General features: G+C 38.3%; 1 protein-coding gene across 2 annotated transcripts in view; it reads left to right on the top strand.

Moving 5' to 3' along the window:
• Positions 1-24,845, top strand: part of frmpd1a (FERM and PDZ domain containing 1a) — a 49,066-nt gene that overhangs the window by 12,093 nt on the left and 12,128 nt on the right. For both annotated transcript variants that reach the window (XM_028467906.1, XM_028467992.1), the window contains 11 exons: positions 4,764-4,886; positions 4,951-5,114; positions 9,190-9,292; positions 11,130-11,175; positions 13,813-13,917; positions 17,588-17,683; positions 17,825-17,950; positions 19,239-19,358; positions 20,002-20,138; positions 21,260-21,467; positions 23,344-23,526. In XM_028467906.1, coding sequence (XP_028323707.1) covers positions 4,768-4,886; positions 4,951-5,114; positions 9,190-9,292; positions 11,130-11,175; positions 13,813-13,917; positions 17,588-17,683; positions 17,825-17,950; positions 19,239-19,358; positions 20,002-20,138; positions 21,260-21,467; positions 23,344-23,526 — 1,407 coding nt within the window. In that variant the 5' untranslated portion in view covers positions 4,764-4,767. The remainder of the gene's footprint in view (positions 1-4,763; positions 4,887-4,950; positions 5,115-9,189; positions 9,293-11,129; positions 11,176-13,812; positions 13,918-17,587; positions 17,684-17,824; positions 17,951-19,238; positions 19,359-20,001; positions 20,139-21,259; positions 21,468-23,343; positions 23,527-24,845) is intronic.

The raw sequence follows: 24,845 nt of genomic DNA, 5'->3' as shown, positions 1-24,845 counted from the left end.
CAAAGCTTTGACGTCTGCATGGTTCACACTCACTATTACACAGTCATTTTGTTTCTGTCTATTAAACACGTCACCTTAATAAATGCAATAACTGGATTATTTACAACAACAACAGATCTATTTTAGAGCTGTGCACATGTTCTCGTGTTCTGTGAATATAAAACCAACGTGTGACGTAAATAGATTTAAATATGAGCTCAGCTGCTCCCCACAGTGAAGCTGAAAGTAGGACAGAACAACACAGTGACGCATTCATCTGCTAGCGCTGCTAGCGCTGGGCTTTCTCACTGTGTTTGATGTACTCGATGCTCATAGGAACACTGTGATTGGTCACTGAGCTGCAGGGGGAGGGGCTAAAGGGCGGCACACAGTTTTCAGATCCATAATAGTGGGACGGGATACACACTTAAAACGTTTCTGTTCAGATGAAATTCAGTGTTTTGTGAAGACCGCTTCAAGCTGAGCTGCTATGAGAGGGATCTATAGACTCATTTCATGTGGCGCATGCATACTAAATTAGGTGCGTGCACGCCAAGCTTCTATTCAGCCATGGCTCGTTTCTGCTGGTAACAAGAGCTCTGTCCGTTAGGCTAAACATAGAACCTGGATGCTACAGTTTTATCAGTGAGAGAGTTACATTCGGCTGCTTCACATCCAGAACCAACAGAAAAACCACACTTTCCACAATGTAAACAGAACTTTAAAGATGTCGATCAAAGATAGCCTAAAATAGTCTAAAATGGCGATTCTCCATAGTTTAGGTATAACATTGTTCTAAAAAAATACTTTTAAAGTGTTTTATTTATTTTTTAAAGGTGCACTTATTTAGTTTTGGTAATACATTAACACATTTTTTTATTATATTTTCATCACGGGTACCCTTTAAAATATTACATGTGTTTTACTTACAGGTGTTTTATTTTGGAATAATCTGTAACGATGTGTTTCTTCTGGAGGGGAACCAACTCTACATGTCTGAGAGTCAAATTTCATGAACATTTGTCACTTACAAACCAATATATTATTATTATTTATATTTTTTTTAATCAGCAATAATGACAGATTTTTAAAACTGATCCTGATTCTGGTTATTGATCTGGATCAACCCCAAAATCTAATCACTTTTTTTTTTATTCCATTTTGGAAATTTCCTGAAAAATCCGTCCACCTAATACATCGATAAATGAAAAAATAACAATTTAGTAGAAAATGTGTGAAATTCTCCTAAAAACCCGTCAGGGCGGTTATATTCTGTCATGTTGCTGTTTCCGTTTGAGGAAATAAATTTGTAGATTCAAAAGGTGACAATAGTCAAACATTTAATTCTGTTCCCACGCATAAGTTAACTATTTGAATCCCACAAAAGCATTTTTAATGTAATGGGCTATATGCACGCTTCACCTCCGTGTTTGAGTGAAGACTGTGAAAGAACTTCCTGTTCCTAACCCTACTGTATTATGACACATGACTATAATTTTCATATTAACCTCACACAACTCAACAACAGCAGTAAATAGCAGAGGACATCTTATACATTTGCATAAACTACTGGCCTTTCACTGACTAACAGATTTTCCCATTTATTCAGAGTTGCTTCTCTTGTTTTATGTTTAGCTATGCGCTAATGCTACTGTAATAGCTACAGATATGTTTTGATAGCATTTCTTACCTTGTATAAAATCTAATGTCCTCATCTGAAGCAGTAAACCATTCCAAGCCAAACTTGTTGCTGATGGTGATGATCTCCTCCATCCGTCTCCGGGGCGCGGCGTTCTCCGCCCGGACCTCCTCTATAACACTGAGGGCTAAGTTCCTCAGGGATCTGTTCTTGGACCCCTTCTGTTTAACCTTTACATGCTTCCTTTAGGACAAATTTTACAGAACTGTAAGGTTGATTATCAGAGCTATGCAGATGACACACAACTATATCTATCACTGAACCCAGATGACCATGGTCCCATTGAGGTGTTGTGTGACTGTTTAGAAAAAATAAACTGCTGGATGAGTGAAAACTTCCTTCAACTAAACCATGACAAGACGGAGGTGATTGTCTTTGGTAACAAGGAAAAGAGGACTGCTGTCAGCAATTATCTTGAGTCTCGATCTTTAAAAGCTAAAGACCAAGTCAAAAACCTTGGTGTTCTGATTGACTCAGATCTTACATTCAGCATCAGATCAAATCTATCACAAAAACATCTTCAACCACCTAAAGAACATCTCCAGAGTGAAAGGTTTAATGGCTCAGAAAGATCAGGAGAAACTGGTCCATGCTTTTATCTCCAGCAGACTGGACTATTGTAATGGTCTTCTGACAGGAATCCCCCAAAAGAGCATCAAACAGCTACAGCTGGTTCAGAACGCTGCAGCTCAGGTCTGAACCAGAACAAAGAGGTCAGAGCACATTACTCCAGTTTTAAAGTCTTTACACTGGCTCCCAGTCAGCCTCAGAGGAGACTGTAAAGTTCTGCTGCTGGTGTATAAATGTGTGAATGGGTTTGGTCCAGAATACATCAGTGACATGTTAGTCAGGTATGAACCCAGCAGGTCTCTCAGATCTATGGACACAGATCAGATAGTGGAGCCCAGAGCTCACAGTAAATATGGTGATGCTGCTTTTAGTTGTTATGCTGCAAAGAAGTGGAACAAACTGCCAAACAGCTGAAGTCAGCATCTAATGTGAACATTTTTAAATCAAAGTTAAAGGCACTTTTTTTCTCTACTGCATATGATTGAGAGAGAGATTTTTTTGTCATGTTGTTGATGTAATGATGATTTTACTGATGATTTTAATTGATTTTACTGATGATTTTAAATGTTCTTATTGATTTTAAACAATTGAATGTTTTATCATGTAAAGCACATTGAGTTGCCTTGCGTATGAAATGCGCTATATAAATAAATTTGCCTTGCCTTGCCTTGCCTTGCCTAAGTACAATGCACCTGGTGCAGCAGACGAGCAGTAGTTGTGGTAAGGACATGGTACATTCATTTCCTCCTCGGGTTCCTCAGAGGTTTATCTCTCCGGATGTTGATGACCCACTTTTTTCTCAGCTCATCCTCTTTTGGGAACGTAAAAAAACTCAAAGCAGAATTACATCGAGCTGAAGCTGTACGCCTAGGAATGCATTGTTGTTCTCCTCTTGTTTGGAAGGTAAACGTCCTACTTTTGGATGTAATTGTGTCGACACACAACCAACCACACAAACAGGCACAAAACTATGAAAAACAGGTTTTAAACGTGTGGCGCTCATTTCTCCACTGTTTTGACTCTCTGAAAGTAGTAACAGGAAGTACTTTATTGGTCTTATTTTCAACTGGAAATACATCACGTCTCACTGTGCATATAGCCCATTTTAGGAAGTTTAGCACAAATTTGATGTCAATAAAAACTAAAAATCATTAAAAAAAAAAAAAAAACATTCTCATTCTAAAAGCTGATAAAAACACAAAAATGGATCATTTCAAACTTACTAATAATAATAATGTCTTGGATTTATATAGCGCTTTCTTCGAGGAGACTCAAAGCGTGTTACAGAAACCATTATTCATTCACACCAGTCACTCGCGCAGTCATACCGGTGGTGGTAAGCTACAATGTAGCCACAGCTGCCCTAGCGTAGACTGACAGAGGCGTGGCTGCCATTTCGCACCTACGGCCCCTCTGACCACCACCAAAATTCATGCAGTTACTGTTGGTTTCATCAACATCCTGGTGTCCGCCCCCGCGTCACTGCTATACACTAGGGAGTCATTTCGTAGCATCATTAGCATCCCTGCTCTGATGATCTGTTAATTGATCCTGAGAGCCTCAGAGTGACATCATCAATGTGGTCAGAGCAGCTTTTATCTCTACTCCCAATAAATGGTTTTTTGATTGAGTTGTGAGCGGAAATGTGATATTTATTTGGAAAAAGATGTTCCAACAAGGACATTGTGTCAGTATGATGAAATAGGGTGTATTATGAAGAGGAAACGGTACATTCTGAGGACTTTTACTTTGAAAAGCACACCTCATCCAATATTAACTGATCCTATCTGGTCTCATGTCATCTTATCTTTTCAGAACCTAAATTATTTCATCTTATTTTATCTTAACTCCTTGTTTATCATCTTATCTCAACGTATCTTAACTTAATTAATCAAATAAAAAAACATAAAGGAGTAAATATTACAAATGAACAAACAAATACATTATCAAACAAATAGCATTAAAAAAATAAGACACAAATGCTTTGATTTATTTATGTACGATGTCGTAAGTGAGTAAATAAATCTGTGAATAATAGCGGAAATAAATCAACAAATTAATAAGACATGTTTATTTTAAAAAAGCACTTTGAGTAGAGTTGAATATTAGAGTAAATAAATGATATAAGTCTGTCATTTTCTGTATTTTTGTTGTCGTCTTGTGTGTTCTTGTACTTATTTTGTGTATTATTTTGGTACTTTGGTTTGTTTGCATATTAATTTGTGTTAATGTTTCAAGTCATTTTCTGTATTTTCGTTGTGTTTTTTGTTTATTGTTTTTGGAGTAATTTGGTGTAGTATCCTGTTGTGGAAATTATGTCAATATAATGAAAAAGGGTGCAGTACGTTATGAGGTCTTCTACAGGACTTTTACTTTGAAAAGCACAGCTCATTCAATGTTAAGTGATCTTATCTGGTCTCACGTCATCTTATCTTTTCAGAACCTATTTTATCTCATCTTATCTCATTAATATTGATTAATAATTATTATAATAATAAAGATGGTCTAACTGCAGGTAAATGGAGGCCCAGGACAGGAGCCGGTCTCCGTCCCGTAGAACCAGTCGTGTGGAGCAGGTCGTTGGACGATGGCTGAGACGTTCTCGAGACCTGGGCAGCAGATCTCACTCTCTGAGCAGGTACAGCTGAGTCTGAGCTCTCCTAGGATTTATTAAGTCTGACTCATAAATAAACCTCCTCCAGAGATCGAACTGCGGCGGACGGAAGGACGGCGGACTCCAGCGGCTCCGATCAGAGGAATTATTCCTTTCGTTTCAACCTCCAAATCCACCGGGACCCAAAGGTGGATTCTCATGGCCTCACGCTGTCCTCTCAGACCCCCATCCTGGTCCAGGACGTCACCCCAGGTTGGACATCATCTCTAAACTCACATTTTCTCTTTGGTTTTTAGTCATTATTCATTCTTTGTTTGCTCATTTTGAGTATTTTTGTTGTGTTTATTGTGTTTTTGGAGTCATTTTGGAATCTTTTTGTGTATTTGTGTTGTGTTTTTGTTTTTTTAAAGTCATTTTGAGTGTTTTTGAAACCATTTTTGAGTCATTTTGTGTATTTTTGTTGCTGTTTAATATGTTTTTTGGGATAATTTTATGTGTTTTTGAAGTTGTTTTTGTGTAGTATCCTAATGTGTTTTTTTGTTGTGTTTTTGGACTCATTTTGTGTTTTTAAAGTTATTTTTGTGTCTTTTTGTGTATTATTGTTGCTGTTTTATATGTTTTTGGGATCATTTTGTGTGTTTTTGAAGGTGTTTTGTGTTTTTGGAGTCATTTTATGTAGTATCCTATTGTGGTTTTGTGTGTTTTCGGTGTCATTTCTTTTGAGGTTCTGGAGTCATTTTGAGTATTTTCGAAAATAATATCCTGTTTTTTATTTATTGTGTGATCTAGTTGTCATTTTCTCTATTTTTGTTGTCGTTTTATGTGTTTTTGTACATATTTTGCATATTTAGTGTGTGTATTTGAGTTGTTTTGTGTGTTTTGGGGGTAATTTTGTGTATTCATTGGAGAGGAGATGAAGTGAAAAATTAGAAACCGAGTTGCCACCGGAGTGTCCTCGAGCAAGACATTGAACTCCCACACCTACATGCTGGGGTTAGCTTAGCAACGTAGCGACGCTGGCAGCTGAGACGTGCTGCTGGTTTTTTTCTGCTGAGTCGGCACTGCTACAGTGAAAGCCCTGGGACTGTGTTTATGTTGCTTTCTGTTTACAGTAATAAATCCACTTGGCTTTGCCTTCTGCTGTCGTAAAACACTAGAGAAAACAAGACTGACATTCCTCTCTATTATTAAAACTAATAAATATTATTTACCGTACTCAATTTACACAAGTACATAAATAAATACATATTAATAAAAATATAATCAATTATGTATCAAGTAAATAAATACCTTAAAAATGCTTTTGATGACTTTGTCTTAAAAAACATAATTAAATATTAAAAAAGAAAGTGAAATAAGTAATTGAAATAGTACATAAAGGAGTAAATAATAGAAATATATAAACAAATACATTATCAAACAGATAGCATGCATACATTATAAAGTAAGACACAAATGCGTTGCTTTATTTATGTACGATTTATTAAGAGAGTAAATACAGTAAGTCAGTAAATAATAGCTGAAATAAATCAACAAATAAATAAGACACGTTTGTTTGAAAAAAATGCACTTTGAGTAAAGTTGAATATTTGAGTAAATAACAAAATCAATAAATGTTATGTAATTTTCTGTATTTTCGTTGTCATTTTGTGCTTTTTTTTGTACTTATTTTATATTATTCTTATACTTTGGTTGTCCGTTTGTGTGTTTATTTTTTTGTATTTGTGTTGCTGTTTGATATGATGAGTCATTTTGTTTAGTATCCTGTTGTGATTTTGTGTGTTTTATAGACATTTAGTGCATTTTTGTTGTGGTTTTATATGTTTTCGGAGTTGTTTCGTGTATTTTTGAGTAATTTCCTGTTTATTTTGTTATTTATTTACATTTTCTGTATTTTTGTTGTCATTTTGTGTGTTTTTGTACTTATTTTGTTGATACTTTTGGCATTTTATTTTACTTTGTTATCAAACAAAATGCATGAAAGACACAAATCCTTTGCTTTATTTATGTACGGTTTATTAAATGAGTAAATAAGATGGTAAATAATAGCTGAAATAAATCAACAAATAAATAAGACACATCTGTTTTACAAATGCACTTTAAGTGAGATTAATAAATTACAGTAAATAAATGAATTAATAAATGAAACAAGTTATATTTGGTTAAAAAAAATGATGAATGATGAGAGGTCCTTTGTGCGTGCATACGTGCACTTTAGCATCAAGTATCACATCAGAGCTGCTGATGCTGTGCCAGAGCACTGCAGGCTGCTGCACACACACACACACACACACACACACACACACACACACTGTAAGTGACACAAACTGTGAACAATGCAAACTGACAAAAAGCAAAGCTCAGAGGGGAGGTTTATACTGCATACAGGCACAGAACGCTGCATTAGCACAGGAAGCTGTGTGTGTGCACGTGTGCGTAATGAGCAACAAACCACATTTAGAAAGATTCCCTTGTTTTTCAGTATAATTGAGTCTTTCAGGCAGAAGTTCCTCTGGTATGTCATCATCATCATCATCATCATCATCCTCATCCTCCTCCAGTCAGAGACATGATGTTGTTTTTGTGATGAATCTTTATGAGAGACGTTCAGCTCTTCATCAACTCTGATCACGCGCTAAATGTTCAAAAACAAGCAAAAACCAAACAACACATCAACTTGTTTGGACTGTGCACTGATACAGTTTAATGAAGCTGCCTGATAACAGCTCCGCCCCTTTAACCTGCTTTGACCCAGCTCAACGAGCATTGCTACATGCTAAGCTAGCCAAACATTGGGGACTGGTTCACTACGTGCCAGGCTAACTCAAACATGTTGGGGTTGCTTTCTGCTACGCTAACCAAACCTGTGGAATTGTCACTACACTTTAAGCTAACCAAACATTGGGGACTAGTCGCTACATGCTAAGCTAACTTAAACATGTGCAACTGGTTTGCTACATGCTAACCTCAAACATGTTGGGTTGCTATGTGCTAAGCTAGCCAAACATTGGGGACTGGTCACTATGTGCTAACCTAACTCAACCATATGGGATTGAGTCACTACGTGCTAAGTTAACCAAACATTTGGAACTGGTCGCTATGTGCTAAGCTAACCAAACATTTGGGACTAGGTCACTAGCCTACATGCTAAGCTAACCCAACCATGTGGGACTGGGTCAATACGTGCTAAGCTAACCCAATCATGTGGGACTGGTCGCTACGTGCTAAGCTAACCAAACATTTGGGACTAGGTCACTAGCCTACATGCTAAGCTAACCCAACCATGTGGGACTGGGTCAATACGTGCTAAGCTAACCCAATCATGTGGGACTGGGTCATTACATGCTAAGCTAACTCAATCATATAGGACTGGGTTGCTATGTGTTAAGCTAACCAAATATTTAGGACTAAGTCACTAGCTTACATGCTAAGCTAACCCAACCATGTGGGACTGGGTCGCTACGTGCTGAGCTAACCAAACATTGGTGAATGGTTGCTACATGCTAAGCTATCCAAACATGTGGGACAGAGTTGCTACGTGCTAAGCTAACTCAAACACGTTGGACTGGTCTTTTGTGTGGAGTTCCGTCCTTGTCTCAGAGGAAGAAGCACATTTACCGTCTGCAATATCCGGAACGTAAAGAAGGAATATGAAACAGCCGCTGCACAGTCTGTCTAAAGGAGCCCTGAAAGATGATAGTTCAGTTTAGACCTTATAGATGATGATTTCATTACCGTATTTTTTGGACTATAAGGCGCTTTTAAAATCCTTTAATTTTCTCAAAAATCGACAGTGCGCCTTATAATCAGGTGCGCCTTATGTATGAAATTAACCACTGTGCTTCAACATACTGAACTGAAAAAGTGAGTGTATTGTTCTGTATTTTATGTGTTAAACCTGAACAATGTTGAGAGTTATTGGTAATGAGTTGAATAAAGTTTGACTTATCTGACTTTTTTATTTCGCTTAATGCATCTTAATAATAATAATAATATTAATAATAACAAACCGGTGTGCCTTATGTATTAAAATAGACCCAGTCAGGTCCATTCATTGATAGTGCGCCTTATAGTCCGAAAAATACGGTATACAGAGTTCCTGCATGTTGGGGTTTATTGTATTTCCAGAGCTGTTGCCATGACAATGACTTATTTGTTTGAAGTTCTCGCTGAACATTGAATGGGATTTCCAAATTAATGTTTCAAAGATGAGTTTTCCTTTGATAAAGCAGCAACTGTAGCAATGCCACTGACAGGATGATAAATGTAACAAGCCTTCATTATTATAAATAAGGTGTGACTGAAATGTGTTTGTGTGTGTGTGCAGGTGGTCCGGCAGACGGTCGACTCGTCCCTGGGGATCAGCTCGTAAAGATCAATAACGTTGCTGTCGATGACCTGACACCAGAGCAAGCTGCTGAGATAATCAGGTCTGCTCCCTTCATGTTTCAAAGCAGCTACCACCAATAATAATAATAATAATAACTAGGCTGACCTGTAATTGCAAGGCAAATACGTATTTGGCAACCAAAAATTGAAAGTGCAAAATATGTGGAAAAAAATTCATTATCTTAAAACTGGTTAAAAGTACACATATCTGAATTGTAAGATTTGTTCATGTGAAAGACTTATTCTTATTGTGTGTATTTTGTTGTTGAGCAATGTCCCTTAATGTGCTTTTTACTAATTAAATGGAAAGTAATAAAGCAGGAAAAACATAAGACTGACCTTGATAAGGTTGATTATCAGAGCTATGCAGATGACACACAACTATATCTATCACTGAACCCAGATGACCATGGTCCCATTGAGGTGTTGTGTGACTGTTTAGAAAAAGTAAACTGCTGGATGAGTGAAAACTTCCTTCAACTAAACCATGACAAGACGGAGGTGATTGTCTTTGGTAACAAGGAAAAGAGGACTGCTGTCAGCAATTATCTTGAGTCTCGATCTTTAAAAGCTAAAGATCAAGTCAAAAACCTTGGTGTTCTGATTGACTCAGATCTTACATTCAGCAGTCAGATCAAATCTATCACAAAAACAGCCTTCTACCACCTAAAGAACATCTCCAGAGTGAAAGGTTTAATGGCTCAGAAAGATCAGGAGAAACTGGTCCATGCTTTTATCTCCAGCAGACTGGACTATTGTAATGGTCTTCTGACAGGAATCCCCCAAAAGAGCATCAAACAGCTACAGCTGGTTCAGAACGCTGCAGCTCAGGTCTGAACCAGAACAAAGAGGTCAGAGCACATTACTCCAGTTTTAAAGTCTTTACACTGACTCCCAGTCAGCCTCAGAATAGACTTTAAAGTTTTGCTGCTGGTGTATAAATCTGTGAATGGGTTTGGTCCAGAATACATCAGTGACATGTTAGTCAGGTATGAACCCAGCAGGTCTCTCAGATCTATGGACACAGATCAGATAGTGGAGCCCAGAGTTCACAGTAAACATGGTGATGCTGCTTTTAGTTGTTATGCTGCAAAGAAGTGGAACAAACTGCCAGCGGAGCTGAAGTCAGCATCCAATGTGAACATTTTTAAATCAAAGTTAAAGGCACTTTTTTTCTCTACTGCGTATGATTGAGAGAGAGATTTTCTGTCATGTTGTTGATGTAATGATGATTTTACTGATGATTTTAATTGATTTTACTGATGATTTTAATTGATTTTACAGATGATTTTAATTGATTTTACTGATGATTTTAATTGTTCTTATTGATTTAAATGTTCTTATTGATTTTAAACAATTGAATGTTTTATCATGTAAAGCACATTGAGTTGCCTTGAGTATGAAATGCGCTATATAAATAAATTTGCCTTGCCTTGCCTTGATCTTAAATATGACCTTGAACAAAGGTCAAGGTCACACATTGAAAGGAAATATTGTTCACTGGTACTAGTCTGAGCACTGTAACTCAATATGTGGCCAATTTATAAGGGAAAAATTATATATAATTTGTGTTTAGGGCTGGACAGTCATCATGTATATCAAATATGAGGCTGTTTGAACGTTGTATATGAGAGTTATAGCGGTTTTTCTATTATGGCGTGCTAAATGGCACCAGTTAAAAATCACTCTCAATGAAATTGTTGCAAATCCATTGAAAAATAGACATTATAGGCCCCTCCCACTGATCACAGCCTGTTTTTTCCTAATCAGCGACCTGTTGCAGAAGAAAAAAAATAAGAACTCCTGTAAGAATATTCAACTGCCAAATATAATAATAGTAACAATAATAATAATAATGTGAATGCTATCTTTCTTCAGGGAATGTCAGGACACGTTAACAATGACGGTCCTTCGAACAATGCTGGTGAGTAAATGACCCACACACACAATAACACAACAGTGTAGTTACATTCTAATTCTGTTACCATAGAAACAATACACAACCATCCCTTAAATGCACCTCAAGGGCCTGTACTATGAAGTATATCCTGATATCTCTCTGTTAGCTTCACCTAATCAAGCATTCCCCGTCAGACGGCAGCTGTACTACGAAGCAGGATATAAATACGTTAATTTAAGTCAGTTGATTTCAGACAGGCTACGTGGGCGCTCCTGTAACAAGGGGAGATTACAGCGTCGGACCAATCACAATCATGGAGAAACTGTGTAGAGCAATTTACGTCGCAATTAAGGAATAATTCTTTGAAAATAAGAAGAATTCAAATTCATAATTCAGACCAAAAACAACACTGTTGCTTTAGAAAAAGCAGGAAGAAAAGAATGCAGAGAGGAAGCTGGTGACACTAAAGGCCTGTACTACAAAGCTGGATTTCCTCTTTCCTTCTCATTGCGCTAACTTCCGGGATTTATTCGATTTGTGCTGTACTGCAACGGGGTTATTTATTTAAGGCTCAGTAATTGTGATTAATTGAATTTGAACGTGGATAATTGAAGACGTAATTGTATGCAACTGAAAAATGTAATTGACCCCAACCCTGGTGCACACATGAGCACACACACCATGAATACACAACATCCTCACACAGCGCAGATCTGATGCTGTCAAAACACACACACACACACACACACACACACACACATCACCTCGTCTCCAAGGTCCTACCACTGCATCACCTTACAACGTCTACAAGACGCCGTCACGTGTGTGTGCATATATATATATATATGTGTGTATGTGTGTGTATATACAGTATATATACAGTATATGTGTGTGTGTGTAACAGGGCGTTTTTTTGCTGATTGAAGCACGTCCAGTGACTCACAATCATTAGCGAGCCTTCAGGAGTCGTGGGCGTTTCTCTGAGAATATTCATCTCTGTCACATTCACTTGTGCCAACAAACCATCAAAGGAGCGAGTAACGCGCCCCAGATTTATTACGCTATTGATCGCACCGTATGGACGTGAGTAAGACGAATGTTTCAGGGTGGTTGAGTGTGTGTTTTCATTTGACCATATTTAGACCAGATTTTTCTTTTACGTTTCCAACGAGTACAGGCGCATTGCTAAATTACTACAGGTGATTTTTATTTAAATAAATACCAGTTATCATGAAAGATACAACCAGTATCGTAATTTGTATATGTCGCACTGGAGCACAGGTCGATTTCCAACTAGAACCAAATGTTTGGTTGGTTTAGCACGTAGCGACTATTCCCACATGTTTTGGTTAGCTTAGCATGTAGCGATCAGTCCCCAATTTTTGGTTTACTTAGCACGTAGCAAACCAGTCTCACATGTTAGTGTTAGCGTAGCATGAAGCGACCTGGTCGCATATGTTTGGGTTAGCTTTGCACGTCATGACCCAGTCCCCAATGTTTGGTTAGCTTAGTACGTAGCGACCCAGTCCCATATGGTTAAGTTAGCTTACCACGTAGCGACTAGTCCCCAATGTTTGGTTAGCTTAGCCTGTAGCTACCCCAACATGTTTGAGGTTAGCATGTAGCAAACCACTCCCATATGTTTGAGGTTAGCACGTAGCAAACCACTCCCACATGTTTGTGTTAGCATAGCATGAAGCGACCAGTCCCCAATGTTTGGTTAGCTTAGTACGTAGCAACCCAGTCCTGTATGGTTGAGTTAGCTTAGCACATAGTGACCAGTCCCACATGCTTGTGTTATCTTAGCGGGTAGAGACTAATCCCCAATGTTTGGTTAGCTTAGCATGTAGCTACCCCAACGTGTCTGAGGTTAGCATGTAGCAAACTACTCCCACATGTTTGAGGTTAGCACCTAGCAAACCACTCCCACATGTTTGTGTTAGCGTAGCATGAAGCGACCAGTCCCCAATGTTTGGTTAGCTTAGTACGTAGCAACCCAGTCCTATATGGTTGAGTTAGCTTAGCACATAGTGACCAGTCCCACATGCTTGTGTTATCTTAGCGGGTAGCGACTAGTTCCCAATGTTTGGTTAGCTTAGCATGTAGCGACCAGTCCCAAATGTTTGTCTAGTTTGACATGTAGCAATGCTCGTTGAGCTAGGTCAAAGCAGGGTAAAGGCTTCATAGATCAATAAATCAAAGATCATTTGCTTGAAAAAATATGTCAAAGACTGAAATTGTTGCTCGACATTATAAAACAAAATAAGCTACAAAAAAAAAATATATATATATATCAATATAGGTGATATTGTTATTTTCTGTCGCCAAAATAGAAAACTTGATATATCTTGAATCTCGATATATTGCCCAGCCCTAGCAGTTGTACTAAAAAAGAAAGATTTTCCTCTTATCGTAAAATGAATCGACCTCCTGCAACGTGCTGCTGTACTTCTTGTTGAGAAGGCTTGTCTGTTTTTTAAGCATCTAATAACAACTGTGTGGTTTATCTGTAATCATCATGTTTAAGAGCAACAACATTAAAGTTTTCCTTGGTGTTTTGTTGCTGCTGTAGTTGCGTTGAATTCAAACTGTATCTGATTCTCAGCAAATAATGATTTATTGAAACCGTACTAATGATTTATGGACTTTGTTCTTCATCAGGGCCCCAAGTCGTCCTTCATCACACCAGAGAAGAGAGCCAAGCTGCGGTCCAACCCTGTCAAGGTCCACTTTGCTGAAGAGGTGGAGGTCAACGGACACTCTCAGGTGGGTTTGCTCAGCACTTTCAGGTTCTCCTCAGGTTCCTCTGTGGCTCTGTGGAGCAGGTGTTTCTCCTGATGTAATCTGCTGATGGTGGATATTTACTGTCTGAAAACAGCTGAGAGAGGCAGACGTGTTTAACCCCTCAGTGACCGAGGGTTTTAACTCCTCCTCTGAGTTAATAATATCCTTTACCAATAAGCATGTGAATCTCCATCACTGACAACGATTCGATACGCATCTCGATACACTACCCGCGATACAATACAGTAGCGATACATCGGTTCCCCTGGCGATACGATGCGATACGATTCACCCCCTGTTCACGATTCAATATGATTTTATATTGATTTGATGGTGATTCAATTCTACATAATGCGATACGATTAGGGTTGGGTATCGAAACACTGGCACCGGTTCCGACGTAAACGGTACAAACCAGACCGAATAAAAACAAACATTTCGGTGCTTCATTTTGGGCCTGGTGTGTTCAATTTGGCCCTGAATATAAAAGGTATTGTTTTTTGACAAAGTGTGTGCGGTTTTATTTTTTTAAGTACCCGTTAAAGCATTGGAACCGTTTAAAAAATATCGAGTAGGCGCCGGTATCTGATAAAACCCAAGCAATACCCAACCCTAGATACGATGCGATTCAACATGATGCAAATAATGATACCAAAAATGTCAATAGTAAATAAGTAGCTGCAATTCAGTGGTATTAGAGGCATTTATTGTATTCTCTATAAGCTGCATATTTAATGAAAAAAGTGCACATTTTGTTTATAATCTCTACTAGTATTAAATGCATCACTTTATGCAACTTATTTTTGGCCTCGTAAAAAGCACAACAAAAAAAACAGCAGCGCGCCGTATCGATACGACTGAGCCCCTCAGTTTGTGTGAGGTTTAGCTGCTCGTCATTCTTTACAAAACCACCTGTGTCTGGTCAAGTTTACCATCTTTCTACGCCTGATTTAAAGTTTTTATGTGTGTTATAAATCTCATCTATACAGTAGCTGCTGCTGCTGCTCTCACTGATGTATGTCTTTTATAACCAATGTACTTCCCAGCTTCAGTGCGTGTTACCACAGTTTACCACAGTTTTGGTCTAGTTTTGGTTTAAAAGGATAAATAAAGTTGGTGTATCGGTTGGACTGGTGATCGATGTAGCTGGTGACGCGTCACTGCTTTAATTCTGTCACTCAGTAAATCCGAACCATGTTATAAACACGCTTTAGATCAGGGGTTCTCAACCTTGGGGTCACAGATGCCTTCAAGAAACTAAGAATTTTTTTTTACAATTTGAGCCCATTTTTGATTATTTGTACCATTTTTCATCAACTACACCAAACTTGCCATATTTTAACCTATTTTCATCACTTTTTCTTGCAATCATTTTGCTACATTACTTTCATTTCTGGCACTTTTCCATCACATTTTAATACTATTTCTGCACATTTTTTCACTTTCAAGACATGTCCAGCACTTATAAACCCTTTCAACACTTTTCCACGTACTGTATGTCACATATTTTGACCCATTATTGTCACTTTTAACCTCCTTTCACCACATTTCATGCTTATCTTGCCAATTTAACCACATTCACCAGTCCTGCCCATTAAAGTGCCCAGTTTAAACTAATTGTTCCAATATTGACACTTTGAACCCATTTGTGTTCATTTTAGCCACTCAGATATACAGTATTTTTTTTTTGTGGTAAAAATGTGTGCTTCTGTTATCATTTTGTATGTACTTTCTGCTTTTGTATGTTTTATATGTCGTTTTGTGTTTTTGAAGTCATTTTTGTGTGTTGAAGGGCATTTTGTCTTTTTTCTTCTAATATTTTGTTGTTTTGTGTTTTTTGTTTTCATGTTGTATTTTTTGATTCATTTTTGTCCATTTTGTTGTCATTTTATACATTATTCTCTAATTTTGTATGTTTTAGATCTTTTTGGAATCATTTTTGTTTTATTGAAATTTTGTATATTCTCTATTTTTATGTTTGATATGTTGTGTTGTGTTTTTTGAGTAATTTTTCTGTGTTTTAAGAGGCTTTTTGTGTCTTTTTTTGGTCCTACATTTTGTTGTTTTGTGTGTCTTTGTAGTCAAGTCTTTTTTGTACATTTTGTACATTCTTCTCTAATTTTGTATGTTTTATATGTTGTTGTGTGTTTTTAGAGTCATTTTGTGTGTTATGTTGTATTTTTTGTATATACTTCTCTAAATTTATAAATGTAAATTGTGTTTTTGGATTAATTTTTCTGTGTTTTAAGAGGCTTTTTGTCTTTTTTTGTTTTATATTTAGTTTTCTGTAAATGTATGCTTCTGTTCTCATTTTGTGTATATTTGTTGTCATATTGTGTAATTTTGTGCATTTTGGCCTGTGGGGGGCAATCAGATGAGTAGCTCTGCTAAAAATGTTAGAATGTCAACTGAGAATGGAATCTTCTACTTAAATGTGTGCAGTTACGGTATAATTTCTCACTTGTTTACGATGGATTGTGGTGGTTATCTGAGCTCAGCCTGAGCAGGGTTTGCATCACTCTCAACATTTCCTGGTCTGGAAGAGTTGAGCTGGATGAGGAAACCCACAGAGCTGTGAGATCAGTGAGAGAACACGGATCAATAGGTGCTCCATCACCACGGCCTAATGCGCCTGATTACAGGACGATTAGCATCATCGTAGAGAGAGAGGAGAGGAATGTGAGGGACGTCTGAAACCACACACTCATCAAACATGCGTCACGCTACAGTGTCGGATCAAAGAAGGCTTTTCTATGGAAGGAGCCGAGCACACAGAAAGCATTTAACCCTTTATTCACCAAAGATATTACAGAAGGACAAAGTCTCTGATTTGAGGAATATTAGAATGTAAGGACATATAGGATTAAATAGATTCTTATTAAAACTAAAGGTACCGTGTTTGAGCTGCAGCAATAAGACGAGTCATTATTACGCTTTCATTCTGCTACACCTGCATTACAGAGACACACACTACAGTTTTCGTTTCATTCTTGTGTGTGTTTTGGAGGCATTTTGTGGGGTTTTTTGTTCTATATTTTGTTGTTTTTGTCATCAGTTTGTATATACTTCTTTAATTTGTATGTTTTTTGTGTCGTTTTGTGTTTTTGGAATCATTTTTGTGTGTTTGTTTTTGTCCTATATTTAGTTTTTTCTGTGTTTTTTGTTATGTGTTTTTAGAGTAATGTGTGTGTGTGTGTTTTTCTGTCATCTTGTGTGCTTCTGTTCTGTTTCTCTTTTTGTTTTTTTGTTTTTTGTGTATTTTTGTTGTCATTTTGTGTTTTTGGGCAAATTTTTGTGTGTTTTGGGCAATTTTTGTGGGTTTGTTGTTGTCATTTGTATATTCCTCTAATTTATGTGTTATATATGTGATTTTGGGTTTTTGGAGTCATTTTTGTGTGTTTTGAGAGGCTTTTTGTGTGTTTTTTTTAGTTCTGTATATTGTTGTTTTGTGTATTATTGTTGTGATGTGTTTTTAGAGTAATGTTTGTCTGTTTTAAGAGGTTTTTTGTGTGTTTTTCTGATCATGTTGTGTGCTTCTGTTCTCATTTTGTTTGCGTGCGCGTGCGTGCTGCGTGAAACCATCACAGGCTGTTTATAAATCAGGTTTCATTACGCAGCAGATTGCTTGACCTTTGACCTTGTGTGATCACAGGGAAACTCGCTGCTCTTTCTGCCCAACGTGCTCAAAGTTTATCTGGAGAACGGACAAACCAAGGCCTTCAAGTTTGAGCCCAGCACCACAGTCAAGGTAGGAGTCAACAATAACAACATCTATCACTGGCTGCTTCTCACACACACACACACACACACACACACACACACCACTTTTAGCCGATCTACAGCCTGTGTAAGAACGTTATTATTATGTCATCATTTGTTTTTCCTTCAGGACATCGTGATGACGCTGAAGGAGAAACTTTCTCTGAGCCACATTGAGTATTTCTCTCTGGTGTTGGAGCAGCGTCACAGCATCAGTAAATTACTGCTGCTTCACGACGAGGAGCCGATACAACAGGTGATAAAACGCCGTGTACCGCTCTCTAATCAAAATAGCAAATAAACAGTGTGATTATTTAGTTTTATTGACTTAAAACCAAAACAGAAATACAGACAAGACAAGCAGCGTTTTTCTGTTTTAAAATTAAATCTTCTGTTTGTGTGATATTTGGATATTTATGGTAAAACTATGGACGAGAGCTTCATGTTTTAATCTCACCACACAGAGGGACCCACAGACGGGGGAGGACATTTACTCTGCTGTGTTTGATAAAATGATCTAGTATCATGTTGTCCACCTCACACAGATGTAAAGAGGCGTAATTTGTGTCGATGACGATTTGTTAAAGAGTTATTGATTCTAGAAGTCTGAATCTGTGAATATCTGCCAACTTTACCCAACAGTGTTACGGTCCAAATAGTATCCAGATAAACTGGTGACTATCAACTGAGAGGCTGGTGTGAGGAACAACAGATGTTAGAAATTCTAACTTTTGACACTTTTGCAAAAAACAATTACAGCTTTTTTGAGGGCAGTAAAAAATATATTTTTATTTTTTGAGGTAATAATACTACTAGCCACTAATAGCAGCCGTCAACACAGACAGAAGTTGATAACAAGAAACGAGGAGCACCAGTAGATTCATTACACCACCTCTGGTTCCTTTAATCACATATCATGGACATGTTTTACATAACATCCTTTGTTTTTAAAAGTAGTTTATGCATTATAATGTTAATATTCACCAGTTCATCAGTAATGTGACTTATGCGTTGCTCCTTTTTGTCCAGAAGTAAAAGTCCGCCCCCGTCTGTGGGTCCTTTCTGTGTGGTGAGATTAAAACATGAAGCTCTCGTCCATAGTTTCCCCATTAATAACAAAATATCACACAAACAGAAGATTTAATTTTGAAACTAAAAAATGCTGCTTGTCTGGTTTTTGATGTTTCTATATTTCTGTTTTGGTTTTAAGTTAATAAAACAGAATAACCAAAGAACAAACATGTCCGTCTGTTCTTTGTTCATGTCAGCATTTAGAATATTGAACAATCTGAGCATTAACACAAAGGGTTTGTGTGTTTATGTTGTGGCTTTGTGTGTGCTTGGAGTCCATTTGTGTATTTTTGTTGCATATTTTTCTTCATATTTTTGTGTATTTGTGAAGTCATTCTGTGTGTTTTCTTGTCCTTTAGTGGAGTTTGCTGGAAGTTCGAGGTCATTCCCAGCATTTACTTTAGGGGCCACACAAATTTAGACCAAGGGCTGCATGTGTGTGTATTAAAGTGTGTGTGTGTGTGTCACTACAGGTGGTTCAGAAGAAGGAGGCCCATGACTACAAGTGTCTGTTTAGGGTTTGTTTCATGCCTAAAAACCTCCAGGTGCTGCTGCAGGACGATTCCACAGCCTTTGAGTATCTCTACCTGCAGGTGAGACACCCTTTAGTTCCCTTTATCGAATCCTCCGTAGGTAATAAAAATCCACTTTTTCCTCCCAAACAGTCCTTTCAAGCATTTTAATGAAGTCTTCTCAAGTGAGACTTAAAGATGAATCTTCGTGTTTGTCTCAGTAACTATGAGAGTGAAGGAACACCATACCAGCAGCTAGTCCCATAGGTTTGCGTTAGCTTAGCATGTAGCGCCACTAGCTGAGCGGGGTCAAAGGGTAAAGGGTTAGGGTTCGACCAATGACCAATCAGAGCAAAGGTTTCTGTGTCTTTTTTTAGTCATTTTGGTATCTGTAGATTTGTTGTTTTGTGTTTTTGTGGATGTTTGTGTAATTTTCTGCCATTTTGTGTGTTTTAGAATCATGTGTTTTTGGAGTCATTTAATAGGTTTTGTTGTCATTTGGTGTATTTTTAGAGTAAATTCATGGGTTTTGTTGTCATTTGGTGTATTTTTAGAGTAAATTCATGGGTTTTGTGTATTTTTGGAGCGATGTTGTGTATTTGTGGCGGTTGTACAAAAACCCCTATCTGGCTATTGATTTTTGATTGTTGTAGATTTAGACAGTAGTATATTATACTGTATATATTACTTGACTTAATCTCTGTGTCTAAACGTTCTCATCCAGGGAGTGAACGACGTGCTGCAGGAGCGCTTCGCTGTGGAGATGAGGTGCAACACGGCGCTGAGACTGGCTGCTCTGCACATCCAGGAACGGCTGGCCAGCTGTGGACTCTCACCCAAGACCAACCTGAAGACTGTCACGTGAGACAGACACACACACACGTTGAAATAACGTGGGAGTGGCCTGAGATCTTTAAACAAACTGATCATTGCCAAGAGTCTTTTTGTGAAGCTGCTTTTTTTTGTTCACACGTTACTTGTCAAATATTAGTATTTTATGTGTCATTTTAACTCCTCCCACTTTGCAATTCTGTCATTGTTTCTTTGCTAACGTTGTCTCTCCAGTAACATAATTGAAAACCTGGATGGTATTTATTGTTACTATTTCCTACTACTTGTATTTTCAGTTCAGTTTTGTATTTTGCTATTTGTTTGTTCTTTTTATATTCAGGATATTTTTTCTTATTTTGTCAGTTTTTGTTGTCGTTTTGTGAGTTGCTGCTAATATTCAGTATGATTATCATTTTTAACTAAGAATAAACATTATAAAACCCCATATTTTTAATACTTTCATTTGTTAATTTTCCTCTATGACTCTCTCTTTAGTTTACATTGTGACACAGAACGACGTACACAGGAAAGTAATAAATATTAAAAAATAGCTACATTTGTGATGTGCAAAACAATAAGATAAAATCAAATAAAAATAGGGGTTTCACTATATATACTGTATATGTAGAACAAAAATTACAAATAAGTTATGTTTTATAAAAGGGGAAAAGGTTATGTACAGAATTTTACATATATCGATATACACACATGCATTGGGTTGTACAAGTACATACATATATGCATATATACTGTACATACAGTACATATACACAAACACCTACATATGTATATATTCATACATACATGGGCAGACTATATATACATAAATGTAGTCTACTCTCTCAAGTACCCCTGTAGTGCCATCATCACTCCTAGGGGTACACCCCCCATTTGAGAAACACTGCTTTACATGAAACAATGCCATAAAAATGACAGCTTTTATACAAAATTCTCACGAAAAACTACACCAAACTAACTTTGAAAAAGCAAAACATGAATCTTTCAGTTTATTAGAATATAGAGAATTAACGTTCTGATTTCTTTTATACAATTATTTAATGGCCAAATTTGAAAAAAACAAAAAAAAATCATTACTTTTTAGTCGTAGAAGTTGGGAATTAGCCTGGACTGATCATGTGAATCCTCTCCAGGAAAACGTGGGGCATTGAGAACTTTGTGTCGTCCACCCTGCTGAGAAACATGAGGGAGAAGGACCTGAGGAAGGCCATTGGCTACCACATGAAGAGGAGCCAATCACAGCAGAAGAGACTTCCTGTGGACCAGGCCCGGATCAACTACCTGGAAGAGCTCAGTGAACTCAAGTCCTTCGGAGGGAAATCCTTCGGCGCCACCCTGATGGTTCGACGGCTTTACTCACCGTTACTGAGAGACCAATAGGCCTTTTCACATTCTCGGAAATCTCGCTCTCGTTTAGTTCTCGCACATGAGGTCAAAGGTCAAGAGGGATAAACTCGTCATAGCTGACGGTGTAGACAGCGAGTCTGACAGAGATCTAGACCATTTTTACCGTTACATCATTGATTCCTTGAAAGATTTTTTTGGGGAAACGTGGTTTGGTCTCCAAGGTAGAAATGGTGACTTAGCTGCTAAAGCTAACCCTGCTAAAGCTAATGAATGAATGACGAAATTTGTCATTGCACACGTTACAGGGCAACAGAGCGACAAAATTTCATTTCGGTTTCATCCCGTCCAAGAAAAACATGAAAATACAATCACATATATAACACTTATAACGTGGGGAGACAGACTAGGGATAACTGTGGGTTGTTGCAAGACTGGCGCCCCATATTTAGATGAAAAAAGGCGTAACAACAGAAGGATAGGTGAGGGGAAAAGGCTGGTTTTAAACTGAATTCCTTATTGTGGAAGTCAGCGTAAAACTTGGAAAAAACCTCCACATCGAACATGCACAAAGCAATAAACAGTCACAGAAGAGCACGAAAATACATGGGGGGGGAGGGGGGAGGTTGTACCTAGGGAAGGGGTGTTGGGGAGCAGGGGCAGGGCAGAGAGGGGGCGAGGATTCCAGCCGATAGGGAGGAGTGGACATGCAGCCTCTGGGAGCTCCATGGACACCTTCCTTTGGATTGGATGAGAGAGAGGGGGCGGGTGGTGGGCCGGTGGAAGCATTAGATAAAATAAAACCTTTGCTTTCCATCTGACAGTCAGGTGGTCTGATGACCTTGGAAGGTCTGGTTCAGAAGACAGAAAGTCCAGGTGGTGATGGGGAGGGGGAGGCGGAGAGGAGTGGGGGCGGGGCATCAGATCTGCATACATCGAAGGTCGAGATTGAGACAACTTTGAGCAGACTGTTATCAGGGGGGCTGATGATGAGAAGATAGTTGTTTGCAGACGGGCTAGTCACAACATTTGACGATCAGCCCGATTGTTCCTGGTCATTCAATAATCCAATAATGTGGCCCAAAGTTGACCCGAACTCCTCACTCCTCCTTAAAGTTCCACGATGGATTCCATCTGAGAGTTCTGAGAGTTTGGCCCCCTCCATCGATGGCTAGCGGCTTCCAATAATGTGCCAACGTACTCCAAATTTGTGATAAATCAGGAAAATACCAGTTCCAATCAGCAGAAGTCCTGTTATCATGATTCCAATATGGTCTGGTGGACATCTTCCACATCCTCAGGACTTACGGGCTTCCCATTACCTGCTCTCCTTGTTGAGAAATTCCAATAGAGTAGAGAGACCAGCTGATCCAATTTTATAATTTTACTATGATTATGCTGCACACGAGCTGAACAGTGACTAATCAGCTGATCAGTGCGGTTTCACTTATCGGCCTGTTTAGTGTCCATCTTGTGCAATTCCTTCAAATTTGTAAATTGAATAAAAATAATAGCCTCAAAAAAAATAATCATGGACCTGGTCAGTGAATGGTGGACTTCATAAATTTACCTTTTCAAAGTGAGAACTCATACTGTCCTTTTCACACTCGGAAATGTCGCTTGTCCCATTATTTATAATAATAATAATAATAATAATAATAATAATACATTTTATTTATAAGCGCTTTTCAAAAACTCAAAGACACTTTACAGTTGTTAAACAACTAAACTAACAACAATAAAACGTTGCTTCTCTTGTCAAATATTGTTATGAGATTCATTTAGATTAATCAAGATTAATTACTTACAAAGACTGTAGTTAATTAGATTATTTTTTTATTCTACCACTAATCCATACTTTCTTCTCCTCCAGCTGCAGGACAGGGAGTCGATGGTGACTCTCCTGGTGGGAGCGCGCTACGGCGTGAGTCAGGTGATCAACCACAAGCTGAGCATCCTGTCCACACTGACGGAGTTCAGCTGCATCACGCGCATCGAGCTCCTCCCTGAGTCGGAAAAAGTCAGTCTGGTGAAGATCTACCTGCAAGACATCAAGGTAAAGACTCACACAGCTGACACACTCTGACATACTTCTTTAAAACGTTATAAAGTCAGTAGTGACTGATTTGTGTCAGATCATTAAAGGAGCATACAGGGTTGGATCTAGAAATCACACTCCATAGTGACTAAGGTTGCAACAACAAATCGATGAAATTTGACTATTAAAAGCAAACAAATTTTATTATTGATTCGTTGCATCGTGCGATTTATGGTCACTGACTGTGACACAGAGCCTTTGATTCACCTGTAGAGCTTTGTGTGCGTGCACACGTGTTTGTGTGTGCGCGCATTTATGTGTGCACACACCACGATTGTTTGTGTGTGCTCGCGCACCACAAGTTTGTGTGTGCACGCGCGCTACAAGTTTTAGTGTGCGTGCCCACCAAGAGTGTTTTTGTGTGGGCGTGCATGAGTGTTTGTGTGTGCGCGCACAAGTGTTATTGTGTGGGCACTCACAAGTATGTGTGTGTGTGCATGCACGAGTGCTTGTGCGCGCCTGAGTGTTATTGTGTGTGCACATGAGTGTTATTGTGTGTGCGTGCACCAGAATTTGTGTGTGTTTGTGTGTACGTGCGCACCTATGTTTTAGTGTGACTTGCGTGCGCAAGCGTTTGTGCGTGAGAGACACTTTTATTTCAGTTTAATCAGCTTAATCAGCTTAAATTTATTGACCGATTAATTGATTATGAAAATAGTCAATTAGTTGCAGCTTTAATAGTGACACGATGGTCGTTACTGTAACTGCAGTCATCAGCCAACGGGAGCGTGCAGCAATTTTTCACTGGAACACAGCTGATTAGATACTGTATCTAGAGGAACCGACTGAATCCTGACGGGACCCGACGACACCAGACGGAACGGGTTCGGACAGTTATTTAGAATTGATGGTCGGGTTCGGTCACATAGTGTCGTTTGTGCGCAGCGTTTTTCCTTTCCTGCTGCAGAAGCTGAAATGAGTAAGAGCAGGATCCGCGCTGCATGAGAATGGAGCAAAGCAGGACAATTATGATTGAATACACTGTTGAAACGTACCTTTTTCTGCACAATAACATGGATTATCCTTATCTGTGATACATGGATTATGTAATTCGATCCGATGGGTCTCTTACATGTAGCGACCCTGTTTGTGTTTCAGTTTTTCACCCGTGCGCTGATCTGATGTTGACATTAACAGTTATTTGTTAATCAAATCGGTGCTTACCACTAAAACAAACATACATATGTCATTTTCACTGTTTGGTCGGACTTGGATGAGGAAATGCGGCCCAATCCGCTCTCCAACTGTGACATGTTATTTATTTATTCGCCGTTTAT

The sequence above is a fragment of the Gouania willdenowi genome, chromosome 1 (assembly GCF_900634775.1).
Source record: "Gouania willdenowi chromosome 1, fGouWil2.1, whole genome shotgun sequence".
NCBI lineage: Eukaryota > Metazoa > Chordata > Actinopteri > Blenniiformes > Gobiesocidae > Gouania > Gouania willdenowi.
Note: the sequence above shows the minus strand (reverse complement) of the source record. Positions and strands in the feature narration are given on the sequence as shown.